Here is a 26,114-nt window from a genome sequence, read left to right as displayed (position 1 = left end):
CCTAGAATAATCCAACGAAAGGGATCAACGGCATGAATAAAAGATACATCATGGTAGGGCCACCTATGGAATTGCCCTTTCGTGGCGTCCGTAACCTTTGCATTCCTCGAGGGATAGAATCCCTGCAAAAGGGGCGCGGATCAGGTACAGCCCATGGTTGGAGCTCGAGACGGGCGGAAGCTTGGAGGGGCACATAGGGCAACTGTGATGTATGTATTTTATCCGCACCGTCCATCCATTTTTCCATATCATTTTATAGAAAAAAAATTAAAAATAGCGAATATCCAATGGTCAAATGAACCACACAGTAGGGATTAAAATCCTACCGTTGAAAAATTCTTAAGGACCAATAAAGTTTGATTTATGGATTAAGATGATATTTATTTTTTCACTTCCTCCACATATATATGGCCATATCAACAGGTTGGATGGAAAATAAACTGACACGTGTACTTTAAAAAGATTACAATGGTGGGCGTCCTTAACACCGCTGCTTCCCGTATTGTGGTCCATTTGAACCTTGGATCTGACTTTCTTTAATTTTAAAATCTAAAATAATATGGAAAAATTGATGGACGGTGCGGATAAAATTCATACATCACGCTGGCCCTCGATGGTCCTCGGAGCTTCCCCTGTTCCGAGCTTCGAACGGGCCGGGTAGTACCTGATCCGCGCCCCTACAGCATAAGCCGACGTGTCCTAAAATGACAGGTGTTGAGCACCTATTCGTTAGATTGGCTGCGATGACATAAGGAGGAGCCAGAAAAAACTTTGATACTCTGGCAGAGAGTGACGGACGATACACATGCATTTTGAAATTCACTACAAATTGCATATAGAGCGTAAAATTTATTCAAATCAAACTTTCGTTACGTGACTGTCAGATTGGTAAGCATCTACTGGACGGTTAAAAATGAAAATTTTCTGGTGATGGTATTGAACAAACAGGTGTCAACAAATCATAGGTGAGGATTAAAAAATTTTGATTTCGGGGTTATAAGTTGTAACTCATAGAAAGTTATTTAAAGAATTTATTCAGTTTAGTTTGTATTAATGTAAGCCACGTATACAATTTCCGAGTGCCTGCGTATGAAGAGTCCTATGCAGCCGGAGTACAAATAATTCTGCGGGGGTGGCCACCGAACACCCCATTCAACCGGGCCCGCCGTTTGTTTTCATTTATCGCTACCGATCCCTTCGTCCGTACGGCCGACTCTCTCTCTCTCTCTCTCTCTACTAGGCTCCGACGAGGAAAAACCCTAATTCGATCTCCAAACAGGTGCGAAATCTCAACACATCTGGCAATATTAGGGTTTGTACAGTTCTGGACGGCCAGGATTTATAGTGCCTCTGATCCTGCGGTCTAGATCTCTTTCTCAAGAATCCCTAAGTTGGTCAGTGCGGAAAATCTCATGATTTCCTGTTCTTTTATTTATTTTTTTATTTATTGTCTTGATCGATTCCTTTCATTTCATTGTGCCTTTTCTTTTTCTGATATTTAGGTCGATTTTGGATGTTCGCCTGAATCGCGATTTGGGCAGATCCTGTTGTGGTTTTTGTTATTATTTTAATTTTCCGAGTTCGTTCCTGAAAGGGGTGGTTGGACAAAGTAATTTATTCGAATTACGAAATTATATTTTGTGGACTATCATTATATAAGATCCAATCTGTTTATTGTTGATTGCATTTCGACAAACCTTTATTTTGCTACTTTTCTTTCCATTGAGTGGTTACCGTTGATTTGGTGGACCGTCACTTGCATTAGCCTTAGCCAAATCTAAGGAGGTTAGATTGTGGTAGTCATATGATCAGTGGCCTAAAAAAGGGATAATTAGCTCAATAAATGAACAATGGTCAACATTCGATGAGCAAGTGTCACGTCAATTGGATGATTGGAATTTTACAGTCGATGTGTTTTTGACACATGGCCTGTCCACATGGCGTCCCACAAAATAAATAGTCTGGATAACCACATGTAGCCGCATGTACAGTGGGGATGTCACTTTGTAGAACTTCTGTGAAGGCCATCGTAGCAGTAGTTATCCTGGGATGTGTTTGGATGCACCATCAAGGGACTGTTTTGGTGCCAATTAAAAATGTGGTCATCTCATTTTAGTTCATCATAATTAAGCATTAGAGATCATATTTGTTTTTAGTAAGTATTGAAGATAATCTTGATGACCAACAATCATGATCTCTAATATATAACACGGATTACAAAAAATGAGATGAACTCATTTTTAAGTGGCACCCAAACCGGCCTTAACTACTTTCATAAAGCGGAAATAATCAAAATCTTCAGTATTCATATTGAGGGCTGGGGTCCAAATTGCAATCATGAAAATTATCTCAAAAAAAGAAAAAGGAAAAAAGGAAAAAAGAAAAAAAAGATCCTGGAAAGAACGTAACTGTGACTTGAGGCTATTTCCTCATTAGGAATACTAGGAAACGTATGATTTTCTCATCGTTTTCTCTTGTTTAAACTAAATGTTTGCAATTCAATTCACTTGTGCATCCAAGTGCAACCTTAATGGGTTATTGGTTTTCTCTTGAACTCATGTTTGGTTTGTGTTGTTATGTTATTTGACTGAAGGGAGTGGTGTAACGGATTTTAGAGGAAATGATGAGGCTCCGAACATATGCTGGGTTTAGTTTGGTGGGTGCAATTGCCGTTATTTATCATGCATTCAACAGTAGAGGCCAGTTTTACCCAGCCACGGTGTATCTATCGACCTCGAAGATCAGTTTGGTGCTCCTTATGAACATGGGTTTGGTCATCATGTGCATTCTATGGCAGCTAATCAAATGTTTGTTTCTTGGGTCTCTCCGAGAAGCTGAGGTAGAGAGGTTGAATGAACAATCATGGCGGGAGCTTATGGAAATTCTCTTTGCAATCACTATTTTCAGACAGGATTTTTCCGTCTCCTTTCTTGCAATGGTCACGGCCCTTCTGTTGATTAAGGCTTTGCATTGGTTGGCTCAGAAGAGGGTCGAGTACATTGAGACGACTCCATCAGTTCCGATGCTGTCTCACATTCGTATTGTATCATTTATGGGGTTTCTACTTGTTCTAGATACTCTTTTCTTGTACAGTTCTCTAAAGTATTTGATACAGACATGGCAGCCATCTGTTTCACTCTTCTTTTCATTTGAGTAAGTTTCTTATGATTTTTTACATTCTTTATTATACAAAATGCTTCTTGCAATTGTACAACATACCTAATATTGTCTCTTCCCAGAACTTCCACTTGCTACTGTGAGCTTTGTATACATGATATGCCAACTAGCTGGTTATAGGTTCCTATTATCTCGGTTCACAATACATCTTTTGTTGCTATATGTTTTAATTCTATGAAGCAGTTATAATTTCCACAATGGAAAAGTAGGCTTGGAAAACACAGTCAAGAATGTGTCCTAAAGGAATGCAGTAACTTGAGCCGGAATATCATTTGGAGCTTGTCCTTTCCTATCCCTATTAATTCAGTACAGGATTCACACTCTACTTTTGAAGTAAAAGTTAGATAGATTGAAGATGAGTTGCTCCACTACACCATATAGCAGTAAAGTCATATTCTGTAGGCTAGCAGGGTAAAAGAAGCCTCATGTATGATTTAATATAACTTTAGTCTTATGAAGCAGTTATAATTTCCACAATGGAAAAGTAGGCTTGGAAAACACAGTCAAGAATGTGTCCTAAAGGAATGCAGTAACTTGAGCCGGAATATCATTTGGAGCTTGTCCTTTCCTATCCCTATTAATTCAGTACAGGATTCACTATCTACTTATGAAGTAAAAGTTAGATAGCTTGAAGATGAGTGTGTGGGGTGTGTGTGCGCGTGTAAAAAAAAAAGAAAAAAGAAAAAGAAAAAAAGTAAAGTCATATTCTGTAGGCTATCAGGATAAAAGAAGCCTCATGTATGATTTAATATAACTCTAGTCTTATGATAGCATTTTATTTTGACTTTTGGTATTTCATTCAGAGGGAAAAAGAGAGGCAAAATTAAGCTTTAGCTAATTGCAAGTGGTCATAGTCTTTTTCCTTGGATTGTAGCTGTTGCTTGGTTGTGAGCAAGGTCAAGTGCTGAACATCGACAACCGTCAGAAAGGGCAAATGCTGATCACAAATGCACGCATCCTCTGCCTCTAGGACACCTAGTCGGTGGACCACCTATTCAGTTTTTGCCCCTTTGCTAGGACTATCTGGGGGAGCCTTTTTGATTTATTTCATTGTAGCTAGATAATGCTAGAGTGATTGGTCCATTCTTATTTGTGTGCATGGAGGAGGTGTTGGACATAAAGGGAGAATCCTGTGGGGACTTGTGGCCCTTGCAGGTTTGTGGTTGATTTGGACTGAGTGCAACAATGGGTGCTTTTGTTGTCCTGAATTGTTGCCCTTTATGTCTAAGGAGCAAGGAAACTGTCGACCACTTGTTCTAAGCAGTTTGCATTTATTCAGCAAGTTTTGTGGAGCATGTTACGTCAGTATGGGGTAGAATGGGTTAGCCAACCTCAATGTTAGCTTTTCTATTGGGTTGGCATGATGGGGGGAGAGGAGGCAAGAAGAGAGTGGTGCTTTGGAGATACTCCTGTCTTGCGCTGTTTTGGGAAGTTTGGAAGGAATGCAACAACAGGGTGTTTCAAGATAACTCCAGTCTACCAAACGTTATTTTTCTTTGGCTCGTTAGTTGAGCTGGTAGAGACCCGTTTGTGTGTGTGAGTGATCCAGGTTTTGATCCCTGGTTTCTTTCCTTGTAAACCTTACGGCATGTTCTCTCTCAAAGTTAAAAGGTTTATTGAAGAATATGGCTTAAGGTCTTGGATGCTGCCTTGGATGGTCTTTGGGGCTGGTTCTTCGGTTTGTTGTTTGTTGTTTTAGGGCTGACTGCTTGTCATCCTTTGGTTTAAGTTTGGTTATGGGAAAATTTGGAAACCTCTGAAAAAAAGGGTGCTTTTGCAATCATTCTACCTAATCCTTCCAAAGTGTTTAGGAAGGCCAAATTGGAAGTGGTTTCTTGGGCATCGGCTATTAGGCCGTTTGCTAGAGGTTTTTATGTTAATGTTGATTCCCTTCGGCTGGTCTTTGTAATCTTTAGAGCATCGCTTTGCTCTTTTTTCTAAAAGAAATTATGCTACCTCCCCGTAAAATAAAAATAATTTTCCCTCTTGGAGATCAATATGATTCCAATTCTACATCTAGATATTGATATTTATGTCCACTGTTGCAAGTTTGGCATTGGCAAAAGTGATGATGATGTTTGAACTTCACATTTCAGGTATACGATACTAGCGACAACAACAGTCGCTACATTTGTAAAATATGTTTTCTATGTTAGTGACATGCTTATGGAAGGACAGTGGGAGAGGAAGGCGGTCTACACCTTCTACTTGGAACTTGTTCGAGATCTGCTTCACCTATCTATGTATCTCTTCTTCTTTCTTGTGATATTCTTGTAAGTAAACCTTTTGTCACTTATTTTACACTTGCATGGAGTTACATGAGCATGATCATGGACTTTTTTTAGTGGATTGATCATGCATATTCGCAAACCATCTACCCTACCTTTTGTCGATAGGGTAGTATCATTTTTGTTCATGTCTATTAAATTGTGGTGGTAGATCTGTGCCGAATAATGGTGTAACTAAATGCTAGATAAAATGCAAATGTTTTTGTAACTATTATCTTCTTCTTTTTATTGGTGTTCAACATCAAATTTCTAAGGTGCTTTATCAACCCTTCAGAATTTTTTCTGTGTTTGTGATAGAATCAATTGATTTTTGAGTAATGGCTGTTGCTTTTAGGAACTACGGTGTTCCATTGCACTTGATTCGAGAGCTTTATGAAACATTCCGTAACTTCAAGGTTCGTGTTGCTGATTATATTCGGTATCGGAAAATCACTTCAAATATGAACGATCGTTTCCCAGATGCAACATCTGAAGACCTCATTGCGTGAGTCATATAACTAAGCTACAATTTTTATTTTTCTTTCTTTTCCCTTTTCATATTTCCCTGCACTGGATCTCAAAATTGAAATGTTTTGAAAATACAGCAGCGATGCAACCTGCATCATTTGTCGCGAGGAGATGACCGCAGCAAAAAAGTTGCGCTGTGGACACCTCTTCCATGTCCATTGCCTGCGGTCATGGTTAGAACGGCAACATACCTGCCCCACCTGCAGAGCTTTGGTTGTTCCTCCTGAAGATGGGACAGCTGCAACTGGGGGACAGCATGGAGTGCAATCTGAGCTTCAACGGAATGGTTAGTTCTCTGAGAATTTAATGGATTTCACTCCCGCTCACTTTTCACAAGTTTTGCTATGTTGCACACTAGTGTAATAAAGCTCATGTACACACTACGCATTCTGTCATGGCACAATAGGTTCAAGATCCAATCCACCCATCATAACTGCACCACTATTATACTGATGCCCTAGCCCAAGAATCAGGTTGATCCAATGTTGAGAAGGGCCACAGTTAGCCAAACAAATGTATGGCTCTGAAAAACTTGGCTGAAATTTTCTAACACACCAACCTATTTCCAATTTAAGGGTCTGCATGCTGAGTGGACCAGATATATTTTTGTGAAAATATTTACAAGGTCCAACCAGCCTGATGGATGGATTGGATCTTGCACCTATGTTCTACGCTGGCACATGTGCGTGTATTGCACAGGCACATGCGCTTAGCAATGCTCCATATTTCATATTCATATTTTCATGGATGAATCGTTCTTATTAAAAGGTCCACTGAAACTGTCTTACTGCGAACAGGGTCAGGTGGGGCTGGCATATCCACTCAGGGTCCTGGAGGCAGTAGAGCAGATGATAATCTAAGCCTGCATCAGGCCAGGCTCCAAGCTGCTGCGGCTGCTGCTGCAATATATGAGAAATCATATGTTTATCCTTCTCCAAATACGATATTATGGTACACATATTCTGTTTCATATCAATCAGAATACTACTGAATTGAAAGCGATCATTCTTGAACTACACATTTGGTGGTTTCTAAGATGTTTACTTCACGTCTTTTCTGCGTGGACTGGAAAATGGTTTTTGTGTAGCTTAAAACTCACTGTACAAGCATTGCCCAATGTTTACCAAGGATCTTCAGTAAGATTATTTTCAGTGATACTTGCTTGTGGGATGCTTGACCTGGGCACATTGCTGCTAATATAGCCCATCCCACAAACATTCTACGTGCAAACCTGGCACACGTGGTGCACATCTGAGCACCCATTGAATATATTCTGTTGGCAATTTTCTTGAATTGTCCACCGTTTTCATACCTGTAGCTCACCTGATAAGTTGGGTGATGCTTGATTATTGTGCCAGGTCATCAGTGCAGTGGGCCCACTTGATGCACTGCTTGGATGTCTTTTTCCATGCCTGTCCTTTCGCAAAACTTCTTCTTCTTCTTCTTCTTCTTTTTTCCTTTCTTTTCTTTCTTTTTTATTTTTTGGTATGTGAAAGGTCAATATTTACCATTAAAAAAAAAGGGTCAATGTTTACTCTGCTCGTCTGGCGGGTGATTTTATTGCAGAGCTAACTGTGGACATCCTTTTTCTTTTCATTCCCAGGTCTCCAGGATATGCTTCAGCACCTCAGGTTTATGGGCCAGCAACAGAGGCTCGCCATGGAGAAAATATAGATTCAACTGGAGAAACATCCACCTCTGGGGAATCACGCCAGCCTCAACATCCAACCCCAAGCAGATACCAAAACCTTGCATTCCCCCAAATTCCGCCTTATGCTTTCATTCCTTTTCAGGTACCCAATTCTAATTCTATGCACGTTGAGAGAGTGGGAAGTGATCCAAATGTTTCAGCTTCTCAACGGGAGGCTCAGGAAAGATTTCTCCAGCATCAGATTGAGGTAAAACAACTTTCCAACCCTGGCAATTTATCAGTTCCTCTTTCTGTCAACCTTGTGACCACATGAACTTCGCAAGACATGTTCTCAATCCAATCCTTGTAGCTAGGATAAACATTTGTGATTAGTCTTTGGGGTTGCTATTTGTTACACCTTTGTCCTTGCGAAAGAGGCGGCGCAGTAGATTTCGATTGGTAACAGGAATTCTCTCCCCTTATTATTGATCTCATTCTTTTTAATATAAGTTTTCGTTGTCTGTAAAAAAGGAACATTTAATATTAGTATTGTCAGTTGGAAACGGAGTATATAGAGTGCAGTTTTTTTTGAAAGATGACGACAATTATATTAAAAAGAAGTGCGGAAAACAGCAAAGAACAAACAAATTGAAATGAAAAAGCAAACTTAAAAGGAAAAATACAATCCATCAACCCATATATACAAGAAGCCCACTCTATAAGCAAACCCCTCGCCCTACTCAAAACAGATCCACATTATTACCGACATTGCGATGCATCTCCCATTCCTTTCAGTCTAGATGGCCCAAAAGACAGCTAGCAAGCTAAGCCTCCACAAAGTGCTGATCTGCTTCTGAAGACCTACCCCATTCCAAACGAGAAGGAGATCTCCAAAAGATTTTTGCATAGTCCACGCGACATTGAATCTAGTAAGGAAGCCTGGCCAAATCTGATTTGCAAACTTACAATGGATGAAGAAATGATTCACCGACTCCGCATCTTCCATCAACGTAAGACAAACATTTGGGATGATCATAGAATGCTTCTGGAGATTATCCACTGTCAGCACCTTCTCCTTTCCTACTAGCCAACCGAATGCCGCAACCTTAGAGGGAGCTCCATATTTCCACATATGCCAAGTTTTCACTTCACCACTTTTCCACTATGGTCAATCATATCATAAAAAGATCAAACTGAGAAGCCTCCAGACTTGTCCCTCCTCCACATCAGCTTATCCCAGTCCTCAACTACCGGAAAGCATAGCTGAAGGTGAATTAGTTTTGTAATGGTAACAGCCACTACTGTTACCTTTATGTTTCGGGTCGTAACGGCTGTTATGGCCCCCGTAACGGCTATTATGGTCTCCCTTTTTATTGAAAAAAAAAACCTGTACCTGCCCCATAATATTGAAAAAAGTCTGAAAAACCCGTATTTGCCCCATAACAGACCATTATAAGGCTATTATGGCCTTTACAGGATACGTAACGAGCTATTAATGGCGGTTACGGGTCTTTTTTTTTTTATTTTTTTTTTCCATAATGGCTATTACGGCCATTACGACCCCGCAATGTGTAATTGTTGCCACTATTACCTTTATGTAACGGCCTTTACAGTACACCATGTGAATTACTAACCTCACAAGCCCTTCTATCTCCTCATCAGATAGTGGTTTATGATGTGGAGGTGACCAAAAAAATTGAATCGCCACCAAAAGAGAAGCAACTAGAGACCAATGTATTAATAGTCGGAGACAACTAGGCTATCCTTGGAAATAGATTTTTCAACGGGTGGTCGCTAGTCCACACATCTTCCAAAAAATGAATCCTTTAACCATTTCCTAGATAGTAACCAACCCCCTTCAAGAAATTACCTTTCATAGTCACCACCCCTTTCCAAATGGCCGAAGATCCATATAAAGATGAGTCTAATGTGCGCCACCCGCCCTCATTATACCCATGCTTGCAATGTACCTTCTCAAAGATCAACTTCCTCTACCCCAAACCTCCACAACCGCCCCAAATCCTTAATACCCGCACCTCCCTTATCAAACGGCCCAAAGATAAGAGATGAAACTACTTCTCTCCCCCTCCCTGCCAAAGAAAACCCAATACTGCCTTTGGGCATTTGATCAAAGACATAAAATATAATGGAAGATCAGAGAGTGTAACCTTTATAAGAGTGGTTTGGCCACTAAACGAGAGATGTCGGCTCTTCCAATTAGCAAGCTCACGTGCAAATCTCTCAATTACAACATCCTAAAGGCGTTTTGCCAGTTTTCCTAAACAAAGAAGGCCAAGATATGTGGGTGGGAAAGAACCTGCCCCACATCCAAATATCTCGGCTAGCAAACTAACCTCCTCGATTGGTATTCAGATTCCGAACATGATACCCTTAGCTATATTAACTTTTAGACCCGAAACAACTTCAATACAACAGATCACCAAACACAATCTCTCCATCATGTCCGCTTTAGGATCACAAAATACCATTGTATCATCCGCATATTGGAGTTGGGAGATCAGCTCACCTGTCCTGCTAACCTTGAAACCGTGATATGACCCAATATCTTGACTGTGATCCAACATTCTCTCCAAAGCTTCCACTAGTACCACAAACAAAAGCGGGGAAAGCGGATTCCTTGCCCTGGGGCTTTTATCCCTTCCCAACAAATCAAATACCTCTTTGATTTCCAACTATGAGAACAACTTCTCAAGAGTCTCCAATCCTTCATTGGAGATGCAAGGTATAAGCAGATTATCAAACTTTGGTCTAATCCATCCCTTCATTCGGCAGCAAATCCTTGTAGAAATCTACAACCTTCTCACCACACCTGGTCTTTATCATCCACCCGAGTCCCGTCCAACACTATGCCACGGATCTTATTACAAGATGTGTGCTAGCCATGTTGTGAAAGAATCTGGTATTCTTGTCCCCCTCCTCAAGCCATGTGGCTCGCAAACATTGCTTCCACTTAATTTCTTCCCACTTCTGTTTTGATTTTGTTCAATTGGGGCCGGTTGTTCAGTGATCTAGATCATTGTTCCAAGCACCCACCTCTGGCAAACCCAAGAGTGGGTGGTTTGGATCTTTCAATCTTGGAGATCCCTGGAGAATGGTCTGTCATTGGGGATGTGGATCAGGTGGTGTTGCCAACACCACCCTCAACAGTGGTGTGTTGATGTGTTGAGTCAACATGATGTGTGTATTTTATATCCATGCCATCCATCTGTTTTGCCCCTTCATTGTAGGCCATGAACCCAAAAATGAAGCAGATCCGAAGCTCAAGTGACCACACCACAGGAAACAGTGGTGATTGAACGCCTATCATTAAAAACTTCTTGGGAGCCACCAAAGTTTTGGATTAGGCTGATATTTGTGTTTTCCCTTCATCTAGGTCTGAGTGACCTTGTCAACAGGTTGGATCACGGATAAACGTTATGGTAGGCTGAAGAAAGGTTTCAATGGTTGTTGTCATTATCCCCACTGTTTCCTGTGGTGTGGTTCACTTGAGCTTCGGATCTACTTCATTTTTGGGTTCATGCCCTAAAATGAGCTAGAAAAATGGATGGATGGTGTGGATATAAAACACATAGATCACGTTGGGCCCCACAGTGCCCAACACATCATCACACCACTGCTGGGGGGAATCGGATTGCATACTGAGTTACTCAGTACACTCTTATCGTACCAAATAAACTATGTTGGGCCCACCGTGAATGTATGTGGTTTATCCATGCCGCCCATCCATTTTTTCAGTTTATTTTAGGGGTTGAGCCCAAAATTGAAGCATATCCAAAGCTGAAGTGGACCATACCACAGGAAACAGTGGGAATAATGATTTCCGCCGCTGACACCTTCCCAGTGCCCACAATGATGTTTATTTGTCATCCAACTAGTTCATTAGATTGCAAAGACATGGATGAAGGGAAAAAACCAAATATCAGCTTGATCCAAAACTTGTGGCCCTCAAGATTTTTTCAACCGTAGACATTCAGTTCGCACTGTTTCCTGTGGTGTGGTCCAGTTGAGCTTCGGATATGCTTCATTTTTGGGCTAAAGCCCTAAAATTATTTGGTAAAATGGATGGATGGAGTGGATAAAATACATAAATCATGGTGGGTCCCTCAGTTTACTCAGTACGCAATCTGCTTCCCTGCCGGGCGTGGTGTTGGCAACACCACGTAATCCACGTTCTGTCATGGTGGTCCCAACGGACAAATGGTTGATCACCGAGCAGTGGGCCTCATCTGAACAAATTGTGGTGCCTATACTTGGTCTAGGAGCATATAATTCCCTTGTAGCAGGTTATGTACTTATGCTTGCTTGCTTTATTTGTGTAATTTTCTCTATTTTACAAATCAAAGCTCCACTTTTTCCCTCTCCAGGTTCTGCAGAGCCAGCTGCAACTTCTACAACAGCAGAAGCCGGATGAAGCAAGTGCCACCAGTGGTGATGTGAATCCTGCCACAGCAGACAGGAAAGGAAAAACTGTTGCACCCTCTCCATTAATTCCTGACTGCGGCCGTCACGAGGACATTGACTCAGACTAAGCTGGTGGTATATATGAGAGAGAGCCTGGGCCTTTACTTCAACGGTATGATTTTTTTCTCAGAAATGACCTCGGGATCCCGTAAATGTATTAATTGCGTTTGTACGTGTGTCATGAGAAAATGAGGCAATGGAGTGCCCAAACAGTGCCCTTGAAGACATGGAATATATACCTCATTTTGATGTACTCTGCTACCAAATGTATGTTTAGTGCTAATCACCTTTTCTTTTGGGCCTGCTTGAAATGTGAAAATCTACTCCATTTCCTTGCACACCCCAATGTAAACATTCCCTATAAAAGCTCATTCATGAGCATTTCCATGATAATGTGAAATGCCTTTTTTTTAAAAAAAAATTATTTATTTATTTCATTGACCTTTCAACATTTTCATAGAAAAAACAAGAAAGTATATTGACCATTAATCCTTCCACATTTCTACTGTTTTCCATGCTGACCCATGTCCGAAGGATTTTTCACGTCCACATGAAGGATGGATTCACCATAGAAAACGCTAAAATGGAACCTGTGTTTCTTCCGTTTAGTTAGTGCCTATACCTTGGAAACTGTGCTCAAAATTTCAGGTTTTTCAATGGAAGTTAAAGATTTCCATGTCATGCTTCCCAAACAGGAGCCTAACCCCATTGCCCCGGTCAAACCGTGGTTTGATGAACAAAGCTAATGGTCCAGAGTTATCCACTTAGTGGGCCACATCATGGCGGACCATTGCTTAAAATCATTGGCCGAGACTACAATTTGGTCTGTCCATCATCTTTGCCAATGTTCTGAAGGGCTAGATTATGGTTTTAAAATACTTTCTTTCGATCGATTCATTTTTTATTTACCTTTTTAAACATCAGCAGTCATGTACGAGATCTGGACTGTTCATCAGGTAGGCTAAACCTTCAGTGGGCCATACCCCAGAAGTCGCACCAATCTGACAAATCCTAATCACCTTATTGGAGAAGAAAATGGATGGTTGTAAAGAAAATCCAGTAGATTTCCATTCTGTCCCTACGTTCAAGTTTTAGACTTCACACGTTTGCCACATACGTGCATGTGCAACACCACCACCGAAGTAATTGGTTGGTGTCAGCCGTTGGTCATTTCCCATCTGATTCAGGATATCTGATCTGACGGTCCAGTCGACGGGCATCCTCGTCACCTTTTTGAGAGGTCCAACAGCCGAACCCGGTTGCTTAGGTAACAGTGCGGCCATGGTTGGGTTGCCTCGTCATTGATATGGTGGGAGGTTGACAGTCAAATCAGTGATCATTAAGGCATCAGGATTTGGAAGCTCCTAGCTATCCAATCTTTAGCGTTTGACAGACGGTTGATGTATTTATTTATTTATTTTTCTTGACCTTGTAGTCCATCGATCAAGGGGTTATCGACCGTCCACGGAGACCTCATCAGATCAATTGTCTAGATGAAGCCATGTTCTCACCACCTCATAAATAAACGGTTAATAACTCTTAATAGAAATCACTGGCCCACCAATGCATTCTGTCATTTCACGCGCAGCATCTATGGTTTTTTTTTTTCTATGGGGCGCTTGCCATTTGAAATAGGGAAGCAGGTACTCTATGCTTGCTTGATGGAACCCGCCCTGGTCAGATGATCCTATCAGGTACATGAACTTCTGCCACTTTTACTGCTGAGTGTCTTCAGCTTCTATGGGCCGGTCTGATCATTGTCCCATTTGTTAGGTGGAAGCAATGTGGGCCCACCACGTTGTTCATGAGAAATCCACCCTATCCATCTGTTTTGCCAGCTCATGTTAAGGAGAGCAAAAAATGAGGCAGATCCAAAAGTCAGGTAGGCTACACTATAGGAGCAGTGGGGATGGAAATACCTTCAATTGAAACCCTTCCCGAGGCCCACTGCAATGTTTATATGCCATCCAAACCGTTCATAAAGTCACTGAAAACACATATATTAGCCTGATCCAAATCATTTCTTGCCCCAGGAATGCTTCAATGAACCCCACATTACTTCCGCCTATAGGAACTTCCCATAACATGGACTAATAAATGATGGTCCAGGTCTAAACCATACCATGGGCGTGCAAGATCCGAGAGTTTATTTAGCTGGTCAACTACTCATCAGGTGGGCTACAAGTGTAGGGATAGCAATGGGCTGGGTTTAGGCCACGACAGGCCTAACACTTGAGAACCGACTCCTGCGACTGGCATGGCCCTAGAGAGCACATTTGGGCCCAATTTCCCAATTGCATGTTCCTAATCTATCCATTGATCCACTCGCACAAAGAAATAAAATTTATTGAGGAATGATACCAATAGTCTGCATTTAAGATGGATGGATTGCCTAACCAAGGATTAGAATGGCACACTCGTGGGATATAACACGTGTAAATATCAGGCTGGGCGGAGCTGGGCTTCCTTGGCTTCAACCGAAGCTCAAGCCCAACCTAATAAATGATTGGGCCATGCATGTCACACCCAAACCTAATCCAAAGCCAGGTCGGGCTCATTTGGTCAGGCGACAAGTGAACATTGGAAATGGATTGCTATATCCATTTCCACCCACCTGATGAGTGGACCGGTTCGTTCTTTTATACGAGAGCACATCATGTTGGGCCTTCCTGATCAGGTACACCCAAGCCAAGTTAGCAAGTGTGTTGGGAAGCCTCGACCACCACTGTCTGACTCCAGGGTTCTCCGGCGAATAACAATCTATTAATCTTAAGAGGCATTAACCATAAGTTGTGATACGAGAGTTTTCAGCAAGTCCTAGAAATACATCACTGCAAATTACACATACCTATTTTTTGTACCGGACAGACACCATGACCACCTTATTAGACATGAGTGACACTGAACGGCACATGCATTTGCAATCACAATGCATATGGTAATAAGACATAAAATGTAAATATGAGATAACTACCTTAGCATATTACTAGCATCACTATAGTAATTAGATCAAACAGATTAAGATACATGACCTCAGAAGGATCTGACCATCTCAATCAGCTGCCGCCAAAAACACATCGCTGTTAGTAATCGTGATGAAAAAAGTTCCTCTTTACTCGGGAAGCCTGAACTTCTCCCGGTTTTTCCAGCTGAACCCACATGAGAAATGACGAGCATCGTCAGCCTGTGAATAATAATTTTGGCAATTATACTGAAGAAATTCATAAAAGACATGAAAACCCATTTTACCTCTTTATGTAGTAATAGAAGAAATCTGCGTATAGAGCTGTCTGAATAATGCCTGATATCCAAGCTGCCACCAGAGTTCATCATACCCATTTGTTATTATTTTTTATTTAAAAAAAAAAAAACTCATTGCAATAATATAGATATCTTCTTATTGGGAAAGAGGAACTTACGTATCCAACGGGTCTGGCGCTTCTCCGCGAAGAAACGATAAACCCAGTTAACTAAATACAGTGCCCGGTAAGCCCTAAAAAATGTTTAAACAAGAGATGAAGAAAATATGTGGATGAGCACATGAAATAATCCAAAACCTGGCATGCCTAGACACATTTGTAATACTAAAAAAAAAAAAATCTTTTTATCTATAAAAGAAGAAAAAAAAAAAAGAGAGGGAAGAAAGAAAACCATAAGCACAGTAGTACTAAAACTCGGTGAATCAACTCAAAACTGAGCCGAGTCAACTTGATGAGATTCCAAGCCGGGTTTCTTAGAAACTTGCTGGTAAGTTTGACTTGGCAGTGTCTTGACAAGACTCCTCGAGTCAGCTCAAAAACTCGGGCAACTCAAGCATGACTCAAATGAGTCACCCTCATCCAGTCAGGTATTCGAACCAGCAACCTCTTTTGAGAAAGAACCTGCTACCAGTGCACCAGACACTAAAGTTGTGTTTCTTTTGCTCTCCCCCTCCCCACTTCTTTTAAAAATTTTTGATGAAACCAAATACCTTAAAATAATTATTAAAATATTGAGTTGAGTAGAGACTAGGATGTCTTTTAATTGACCCGGTCTGGCTAGAAATCAAGATGAGTTTTTGAACTCTGATACACACCCAACGAATCCAGGTTTTGATTTTATTTTATTTTCTCCCCGACAAATTACGTTGTCAAAAAATGAGTAACTGCTGCATGGTCCGTGCCCATTTTGGAAGTTCCACACAAGTTGGGCCAGTTCTGTAATATGAGTCGGTACCCACTTCCCTGCTTTCTAAGTGTCATTGATTCCTATCAAACTGGTGACTTGGACAGAGCACATCCAGTGTGTCACTGCAAATCAGGGAGCTCCCAAATGGGCCACTCAACAACAACTGGAAATTGGATTCCCAAAAGTTAGTGGCATAGCCACTTCTATAACTGAGACGGAAACTAATTCATGATAGAGTGCCAAACATACCCAAGCAGGAAAACATAATTTTCAGTCAAGTTGTCAATGTTTCTTGACCTCTGTAGCAACACCAATTGGGGTAAGATTGCAACTGCTTCAAGATACAGCGAAAACGTCCACAAAACCTGTCACAAAAGATATCCAATTCTGATTATCATTGCATAGCAAATGTAGATTAGGGAGCACATGCAAAATGAACAATACAGTGTGAAATAAAATCTGATGAAGAAAATGTCTGAGATGAAAAGGATTAATAATCATCTATGCATACGTGCAAATAGAAAAACTAAAAAAAAAGAAGAAAGAGGATGTTTGTTGATGAGAGAATGATGAGATGTTTATGCCGAGTGAGCATATAGCTAGATGGGTTTGGTTTAATAATAGGGTGGAAGCTACCGCTGGGGCTAGCAGTATCAAGGTGCATGCATGATTCTCTATTGTGCCCTACAAAGCTCATGGAACAATATAATTCCAACGAGGAACTCCCACGCCAGAACTTGTTTCTGGGTTACATTTGAAATTCTAAGATTTCCATGGTTCATGGAGTTGCAATTTGAGACGGGTGACATTTGGGTGTTTCTAGCTGTCCTGGGTAAGCAGACATATGAGTCTCAAGATTGCCTTGAGAGTACTTGTGGTCAGTGTGACATATGTCACTGAGATTTTGAAACCCTTGATAAATCATGGCAAATAAGCCAAATGATATTATCAGGCAGGTTCTAAAATATTGCGATATTAACAGGAAAAACAGTAAAAATCTCAAGGAATTTGAGTTATATATATATAATTTAAAATTATTTATTAGTTTAATAATTATTTTTAAATATTTTTTATTTTTGGTGAGATTTTCTTGATAACAGCCCAAGAAAAACCTTAAACTTTGAAAATCTCCTGAGCAATTCTGGGCCGAGAAACTGCTGAGAATGACAATTGCGACACAAATTAGTCATTTGTGAAACTTCCTCAAAAGGAAAATTTCACTAAGCCAATGTGCATTCCTTGCACAATATTGTTACTGAAACAAGTGACACCCCCATAATGGTTCTTTCTTTTCAAATCATAGATGAAAATTGCAATAATTTCTACATTCTTACGACCAGTTCTTCAGAAGAGACAACGATTAGCCCATTTATGGTTTTTTGGACATTTTCATTCTTTTATGCTTTTAGCTTCCTTATCTCCACAACACAAATCTCTGCTCACGCTGCTTTCTATCCGCCTGACACTCTACTCCATATAGCATGGTCGGTCAAACTGACAAACAGCCATTTTATACAATTCCCCTTCAGTTTCATAGGCATGTGATGATCACATAGCACTCCGGAGATGCATATAGGGCTGTCAATGACTCAATGGCCGGGCTTGCTGTCGGGCCCTTGGGTTTGGCTCACTTCAGGCTGAACTTTGGGTGACATATGTGGCCTAAGGGCCAGGCACAGGCCTAAAAGTGAAGCCCATTTATTAATTGGACTGGGCTTGAGCTGTGTATAGAAGTCCATCAGCCTGTCTCGAGTCCAACCCAACCCAGATCATTTATGGTTTCCAAGGATATATTCAAAAGTTTTGCCAATATTTTTTCACTGTATTTTTTAAAATATTTAATGGCTAATATAAAATTAGACAACTTATTAATAGTAATTAACATTCTCCTATATGACTATTACAATTCCAATAGCAATTAATATTCTCCTAGATAATTATTAATAGCAATTAATATTTTCTTAGATGACTATTCCAATTCTAGAGAGGTGGTAAATAGATTCTGCCTTGGGCTAGGGTCTGGCTCAGGCTTGGGCTAGGCCGATTATTAACTTACAGGGTCAGGCTCAACCCCATCCATTTTGGTCCGTCACAGGCCTGGGCCGGGCTTGGACTGACCTTGGCCCGGTCCGAAACTAACCCATTGATCGTCGTAGACACATGTCCAATTCATCCACCCAAATCTACTCTATTTGGGTACATCCTCATCAATCTCCCAATCATTTTGAATAACATAGGCGATCCATAGCTCAAGTGGTAGACTGAGTGAAAGATGCCTCATTTCAGCACTGAGGTCTTGGTATCGATTCCCTAGAGTGGGTGGCTAACAGCGAAGTCTGAACTGACAGTGGGTGTACTAACAAGCTAACAAAAAAAACAAAGAAAAGTAAAGGAACACATTGCTGTAATGGATCTTTTTTTTTTCCTTTTGAAAGGCAACGAATTTTATTAAGGGCTAAATCTCCCCCCCCCCCCACCAAAAAAAAAAAAAAAAAACAAGAAGAAAGCCAAGGGCACTGAGGCAGCGACCCAGCTACACAGCTAATAAATCCAGATTACATCCCTTTGTAATAGAGTTGGACTCCGTAACAGATCTTAACCATCGATTTTAATTAAAGCTTCACTTCTATGACTATTTTTACGGAAGTGACTTTTAACCACTCTTTTTTGGCCACTTTTAAGCCTATAGGCTAGAGCATTGCTAATTCTGTATTTCGATACTCTCTTCTTGTCCTAACAAAGGTTATCCCCTCGCCCAAAATCAATTTCATAGCCATGAGTCTCATGCCCATTCACTCAATATTTAATCCATTAAATCTTTATCCATGACCATACCCGCCTGCTTCTAAGTACCTTTCCCATATACTACAGTTTTTAACCACCACAAATCTCTTTAGCTATTACTTCTTTCCACCATCTCATGCAAGCATGCTACATTAACCCTCCTTTTCATTGTATCTGCCAACTCCACGCTCTCACCTGACGAAGTTCTCACATTCCAAGTGGCAAAATGAATATTCCTCATCCGGACTTGCTTCCTTACCTAGAACCGTCAACTCTGGTGCAAGAACCCTAGCCTACTACTTTCCACCACAATAGGGTGCTGTGGCAGCATGTTTCTTCAAGGGGACACCCTTGCACAGTTTCCGCTACAACCAGATTTGCAAATTGTGACGAATGGTATTGAGGGGATGCTGTAGCATACCTTTGCTTGCTTATCACGACAACTCTGTTTACAAAGCACGTCATGCAGCTTCCTGGCCCTAACTTGGTTACAATTCAGGTGCAAATACTACCGACAGGTGAAATGCTAACCTAAATGATCTAATTTTGATCTTGATTTTCATTGAATCTTATTCCGTCTCCATCAGACTTGCTTACCACTAATGTCTAGTAACACTTAGGCAACTTACTTCCAGATTTGACATGAAAGATCTTTATACTCATATTACCTATTACATGTTTTTAAGATAGCAGTTCTTTTGTCGATTCCAATCCATGTAATGACTAATGAGGGCATTCCAATTTCTCAAAATTAGTGTCGTTGATGCTCAAGACTGACACATGTGGATCTGCTGTGTCTTTGTCCAACATTTTCACGTGTCGATGTGCAAGTTACATATATTCAATTTATCAAAGAATTCATATATCTGTCGTGTCATTGTCCAACATTGACACACGTGTCTATGTGCAGTCGCATAAATTTCAATCTATTAAAGAATCATATATCATGGAGTTGGACGAGAAGCGGTTTTCCATGTAACGTCAAGGCAGATAAAAAATCATGAAATTTGTGTTGGTTGTGCTTATATGTCACCATTCATCAAAATGCAGTACTATTTCAGTTAAGGCTTGATTAAAATGTAGAGAAAAATATGCATGAGAAGTCATGAATTTGAATCCTACAAAAGGATACAAGTTTGATGATATTTAAAACTGTTTGATCCACAGTCCTGAAAACTGAAAACAGGTCACAAAACGAAAGATGCATGCATTACCTCAGTTGTAGTGAAAGAACGGTGTATCACGAGAGCCAGCACAAGGCATGGGAGGACAAGAAGAAAATGCCGAAAAGTATCTTCATCCTTGTTATATGTCTGCCGAACAACCTTATGATACCTCATATACCACACAATAGTAATTGAAGTAGCCAAGAAAACAAGCTTCATTACTGTGTTGTAGAAGGAGAAGTACTTTGTGAATAAGTCAAGATACCGAGTGATGAATACTATAACATATAGTTCTTGTGTTTTGAGCGATATGCCTGTTCCAATAAAGAGATGAATGTTAGCGGTCAGATGGGCAGGAAATTCATCAAATTAGATGATATTACATTTGGTAAGATTATGAAATGATTCTACAAGCTGCTTTTTTTTTTTTTTCTTTTCTTTTTTCTTCTTCTAGTCCTTGATAAAAGCCATTTAATGAAAATATTTCTCAATTCGATGTGGAACTGATTAACTAGAAAAATCAATCAGGGGCCTTCCAGAAGGGAGGAATTATATAGGCATGTGTCTCCTTTATAAATTATCTATACTGCATGAAAAGAGAGAGTTTCACCTTTATGTAAAATTCCCTCCATGTCCAGTGAGTGTACCTTCTGTTTTTGGGTCCCTTATTAGGCATGTAGCATGCCTATGCTGGATGGGATCTTGGGCAGTAGCTACTATATGCATCTGGTGGAACATCTGATCCTTGTGGGCCCATCATTTTGATCATGTCACATTCACTCTGTCTATCCTTTTATTTTCACCACCCATCCAATAAATCTCTCTGATTCAGGACACAGAATGGGCCACGCCAGAAAAAACATAGCATCCTAGGGAGTCTGCAGCTGCACGTGTTTTGGCCCATCAGAGTTTGGTATACGACTGGTTTTTCAGGTGCATACAGTCTTTTTGACCCACACATGATGAGTGTTTGCATGGAATATACAAAGCATTGCGTGCCTCATGTATAAACTTATGGTTGGCATTCCATCCCATTGTTCCATTTGTTGTGGCCCACCTGAGTTGTTCATCTGGATTTTGTAGTACACTCAGGGCCTAACATATAGAGATCTATCTGATGGACAAAATGGATGTAACGCCTACAAAATGGTGGCCCCACTGTGGTTAGGTCTTGCACCAGTTGCATACAACAGGAGAGGGCAGCCATGCATCCACATTGCACCTCCTATTGGGCAGCGTCCCTTGAAACACTAAACATGCACTGGATGCATGCATATGTTCTTACAGTAAAGATGCATTAGATGCATGCAGATCAACATACTGCTATGTGGCAATTTGTAAATTCTTAACATCAAGAGCCTAACCCTTTTAGCCTCATGTTCTTGGTTTAGACATTTCTCAGTCTTCCAAAGATCACTTCATGCATGAAATGTGCAATGGATCTTAGGTCAACTGGTTGGACCACAAAGGTATCTAATAAATTCTACCTACTATTGGATTTGAACCAATGACTCAAAGTTGGAGGTCAGTATCCGAGCTGCTAGGTCGGACATGAGGAAGAAATGGGGGTTGGGAGTCGGAAAAGGAAATATCTCTCTTCAGGCTCTAACACGAACAGGAAAACATCTATCTCTGGTAGAGCAGATCGAATCATCAAAGCAGTGTCCTAGGCATTGCCCGTAACTCCAGAGAGAAAGGAGAAGAAGTAGTTAGGTCTGTTGTGAAAAATGTACACACCTCTCAACTTTAAAGCTACATTTTCAGCTTGTGATGAAGACCATTCACCAACTAAATTTTATCACATAATATTAGAGGTGGAGTTCCCTGATTGGGAAGAAAAAGGAGCTTCCCTGTCAGTACCAAATATATATGCGTGGGACCATTGGATTAATGGCTTAGATAAACCAACCATGCATCCTGTACGTGCAAACTTGGTCAAGAACAAGGAAGTTCCCTGTTAGGCGCAAACAAGAAGCCCAGACCTTTCGGGACGAAAAGCATATTGCTTTGGGTGTTCTTAGTTGAATCCTCTCTTGTATTTCTGAATGGGCGTCTTTGAAGCCTGGGTAGCAGTGTTTTCTGGGGTGGGGCTTTTAGTTTTTTCTGGTTGTTTGGCCTTGCGCCTCTGTGGGTTGGCAACTGGGTGAGGTTTGTATATTTTTCTTTTTCTTCATTGTTTTGGTTTTTGTTTCTGGCTTTGGCATTAATGAAGTCATTTTCATCTCTCTCTAAAATTATTAAAAAAAAAAAACCAGCCTCATCATGTTATTGTTGGCAGACTTATCTATACCTCACAATCAGGACCAGATGTTGATAGCACAGAAAGCGAGTTCCTTCCATTTCTAATGGCAGCAATTTAAGGGGAACCTAAATGGTTGAAGGCCTTCCTGCCTCCATATTCCTCCACTTAGTTGTATATTGGCAGAAAATTCATATGCTGAATGACATGTGCATCCACATATGGATGTGAATTTCCTGTAATTACAGGGAGTTCCAGTAACCCAAAGCTCTATGAGGTCCACCGTGATATATGTGTGAAATCCACTTTGTCGATCAATTTTTCCAGCTCATGTTGGATGAGAGCCCAAAAATGAGGCAGGTCCAAGACTTGAGTCAGCCACACCACAAGAAAGTGGGGATTGAACACGCACCATCGAAACCTTCTTGGGGCCCACAGTGGTTTTGAATCAGGCTGATATTTGTGTTTCCCTTCATCATAGTTGGAATCACCTTATGAAGGGGTTGGATATAAACATGATAGTGAGCAAGAAAAAACAGTGCCTAAAACATCAGCGACAGCCTTGAATCAAACAAAGAGTGACTAAACATGAAGTAGAGAAGCAACCCAGAACTATTTTCTATGGAACTTATGCATAGAAGCAAAATGGAAACAAAACCTCAAATGATAAATTGAAGATATATATCCCTGTTATCCACCACCGAAAATTTAAGGGATGACTGAAAAAACACCAATTGGAGAAAAACCCAGAATTATTTCTACTAGATTTACCAAGTACATGGTAAAACAAACTTAAAACAAGAACAGAAACAGAATCAACTCCCATCAATGGCAACTTTATGAATGCATTCAGCCTCAAGCAATGCTGTAAATTGAACCAATGATGACAAACATCAACCAAACAAATCTCTTCCTATAAATTCACAATGTATTCAGTAAGAAAACAACAAGAGCTGAATCCAAATCCCACAAAACCATTTCTGAATACTCCTGCATTAATCGTGCCTGTAAATCGAACCAATGGTTACGGAACATGATTTGAACAAAAGCCCAAATCCTTTTTGAGCTGAATTCATCTGGACGTTTAAACCAAGAAGAAAAGCAGAATCACATCCATAGATTACCACGTTCACATCACTTTCTCTATCGATCACAACCACAGATTGAACGAACAATAAAAAAACACGAATTAAAGAAAAACCCAGAAATGTTTCTACTAAACTTATCACGGAGAAGGATAAAAATAAAAGAAAAGAAAGAGATTCAAATGTGAAACGCGATTTGAACAAAAGGACACGTCACTGCTGAATTCATCTTGACGTTCAAACCAAGAAGAAAAACAGAATCAAAACCATGGAATGCCATTTTCACATTAATTTCCGTATCAATCACAAGTGGAGATTGAATGAGTGGTCGATAAACACAAATTAAAGAAAAACCCAGAAATTTTTTCTCCTAAAATTATCACGGAGATGGATAAAACAAGTAAAAAAGAAGAAGAGAATAAAAAACGGAAGGAATGGAGAAAATGACATATACCTGCACAGGATTTCATTGTACGGATCTTCATGAGGAGGAGGATGATGCTGAGGAGATGGGTCATGTCCCCAGCGAGCCTGAAGACATTCATCTCGACAAGATTTCGGGGGAAAGAGCCTGATTTTCTCGATCTTTCGCTGCCTTCTTCTTCTCTCCTTTTTTTGTATGTTCCTTCTTTGTTTTGGGTCTTTGATGGAGAGAGGCCAGAAATGCGTTGACGATGTGCTACTCGTAGCGCAGTGCGCAATACGCACCCTGGGTTCTAAAGGTGGGACCCAGTTGTTATGAAGCTGGATTTTTTTGGATTTTCTACGTGGTGAGTTATTTGTTGGACACACTGTAACTAACCGGAGATACACGTGTCATTCTCTCTGCTTACATCCGATTCGTGTGGTCCCCATGAGCTTTGGATCTGCCTGATGTTTGGGTTCATGTACTCAAAATGAGCTGGCGCAACGGATGGACGGAGAGGATATAACATCATACATCATAGTTGGCCCCACAGCTGCAGGCAGTCCCTGTCTAGCAGGGAGCAGATTAGGTGCTGTCCTGACCGTAGGGTCCACCTCGCTACATATTTTTGAATATCCACACCGTCCATCAGTTTTTTCAGCTCATTTTAGGGCATAATTTCAGAAAATAAAGCAGATCCAAATCTCAGGTGGACCACACCATAAGAAACATTGTTGATTGAACGCCCACCATTCAAAAATTCCTAGGACCTGCTGTATAGCCCACCATAATGTTATTTACCATCCAACCTGTTGGTGAGGTCACACAGATCTGAATGGATGAAGGGAAGTAAAAAAAAACAAACAAACAAACATCAACTTGGTCCAAAACTTTTGTGACCACAGGAAGTTTTTAATGGTCAATCGCCACTCTTTGCTGTGGTATGGTCCACCTGAGACTTTGATCTACTTCATTTTGTTCTCACCACTAAAATGAGCCGGAAAAACAGATGGAGGGCGTGGATATACAAAATATAGGTACGGACGAGACCCAAGGTCAGGACCGCACCGTATTGGGTGAGGCCGGGGCGGCACCTAATCCGCTCGGTCTATGAGATTCCAGCTTCAGTCGCTTTTTAAAGCGGGAGAGGATTTGAGTGTTACCGGGTAACACGTTAGTGGGTGTTACCCTGACCATGGGGCCACCTTGACGTGTGTTTTGTATATCCATGCCGTCCATCAGTTTTCCCATATCATCTTTTGTCATTTTCTAAAAAATGAATGAGATCCATATCTCAAGTGGACTACACCATAGGAAACAATAGTCACTGAACAACCTCAATTAAAAGCTTCCCCGGGAACACTTGTAATGTTTATTTGCCATCAAACTGTGGACTCAAAAAAGTTTTTAATGGTGGCCATTCAATCTCTATTATGTGGTCCAATTGAGATTTGTATGTGCTTCATTATTTGGACCATGTGCTAAAATGATACGTAAAAACTGATGGCGTGGAGGGATAACAGTTAAAAATTGAAACCAGAGAACAACATGAATACTGTTGTAGAGTACGAGCATCCATACACATGGACAAATACTCTAACCATGTGGCGTGCAGTACAACAATCCGATCGTGCAAGTAGTGGGACCGACAATATATGGGGTGCTCATAGTCATAACAGCAGCTTTGTCAAAATTGTTTAATTCAATATGGACCGTTGAATTATGTATATTATACCGTTTCACTAATGGCCATCATTCGGACTATTAGATATAATCGACCAGCATTGTGGTAGATGTTCGACACGTGTGCAGGACCACGTGCCTGCGCATCAAAATCACCCTCCACGAACCACTGATCTCAACCGTTTGATCTTGGAATCATACCATCCTTGTTGGTCAATTCAATTGCGTCCAACCAGTCATTGATCTCGATCGTTGATCCGATGAAGACTAAGATGGATGAGATGTGCCCAAAAGTATACAAGTTGGATCCTATCCATCCAGTCTTCAGCCTATTTACCCAGAGGGACTTTTCAGTCAATCGTACTGCAGCGGGTCCACCAGAGGAACAGTCTAGATCACCCCACGAACCTTCGGATACCTCGATCCTGTAATTCCTTACATCACATCTCTAACTGGGTCCACCCCAAGATTGGGCAGATAGAATCTTCCGATCCAGGAAG

At 40.8% G+C, this 26,114-nt stretch overlaps 2 protein-coding genes across 4 annotated transcripts; one reads left to right on the top strand and one right to left on the bottom strand.

The window, feature by feature from the left end:
- The first annotated feature begins 1,119 nt into the window (after positions 1-1,119).
- On the top strand, positions 1,120-12,337 carry LOC131247966 (ERAD-associated E3 ubiquitin-protein ligase HRD1B-like). 3 transcript variants are annotated; one of them, XM_058247965.1, is made up of 8 exons: positions 1,120-1,279; positions 2,594-3,153; positions 5,274-5,450; positions 5,800-5,949; positions 6,050-6,258; positions 6,776-6,923; positions 7,576-7,870; positions 11,988-12,337. In XM_058247965.1, exons 2-8 carry the CDS (start codon positions 2,621-2,623, stop codon positions 12,150-12,152), a joined length of 1,677 nt encoding a protein of 558 aa, XP_058103948.1. In that variant the 5' UTR covers positions 1,120-1,279; positions 2,594-2,620; the 3' UTR covers positions 12,153-12,337. The 3 variants fall into 3 exon arrangements, with proteins under 3 accessions (XP_058103948.1, XP_058103945.1, XP_058103946.1); XM_058247962.1 differs by having other exon boundaries at positions 6,770-6,923; XM_058247963.1 differs by having other exon boundaries at positions 1,243-1,394; positions 6,770-6,923.
- Positions 12,338-14,859: 2,522 nt separating this feature from the next.
- LOC131247965 (ER lumen protein-retaining receptor-like) lies at positions 14,860-24,205 on the bottom strand. Its single transcript, XM_058247961.1, has 6 exons — positions 23,980-24,205; positions 20,250-20,515; positions 16,501-16,616; positions 15,504-15,577; positions 15,334-15,397; positions 14,860-15,233 (listed from the first exon to the last, which is right to left on the bottom strand). Exons 1-6 carry the CDS (start codon positions 24,068-24,070, stop codon positions 15,197-15,199), a joined length of 648 nt encoding a protein of 215 aa, XP_058103944.1. The 5' UTR covers positions 24,071-24,205; the 3' UTR covers positions 14,860-15,196.
- Positions 24,206-26,114: the final 1,909 nt, after the last annotated feature.

Source organism: Magnolia sinica, chromosome 6 (genome assembly GCF_029962835.1).
Source record: "Magnolia sinica isolate HGM2019 chromosome 6, MsV1, whole genome shotgun sequence".
In the NCBI taxonomy this organism is placed as follows: Eukaryota; Viridiplantae; Streptophyta; class Magnoliopsida; order Magnoliales; family Magnoliaceae; genus Magnolia; species Magnolia sinica.
This window is presented reverse-complemented; position numbering and strand designations above follow the sequence as displayed.

Bases quoted from the DNA above. Each gene is read 5' to 3' on its own strand.
- LOC131247965 (XM_058247961.1), bottom strand. From the start codon at position 24,070: ATGAATGTCTTCAGGCTCGCTGGGGACATGACCCATCTCCTCAGCATC. The intron at 20,516-23,979 runs GTATATGTCATT...TTATTGGAACAG, and splicing joins TACAATGAAATCCTGTGCAG to GCATATCGCTCAAAACACAA. The intron at 16,617-20,249 runs GTAATGCATGCA...CTTTTGTGACAG, and splicing joins GTTCTTTCACTACAACTGAG to GTTTTGTGGACGTTTTCGCT.
- LOC131247966 (XM_058247962.1), top strand. From the start codon at position 2,621: ATGATGAGGCTCCGAACATATGCTGGGTTTAGTTTGGTGGGTGCAATT. The intron at 3,154-5,273 runs GTAAGTTTCTTA...TTCACATTTCAG, and splicing joins TCACTCTTCTTTTCATTTGA to GTATACGATACTAGCGACAA. The intron at 7,871-11,987 runs GTAAAACAACTT...TTCCCTCTCCAG, and splicing joins TTCTCCAGCATCAGATTGAG to GTTCTGCAGAGCCAGCTGCA.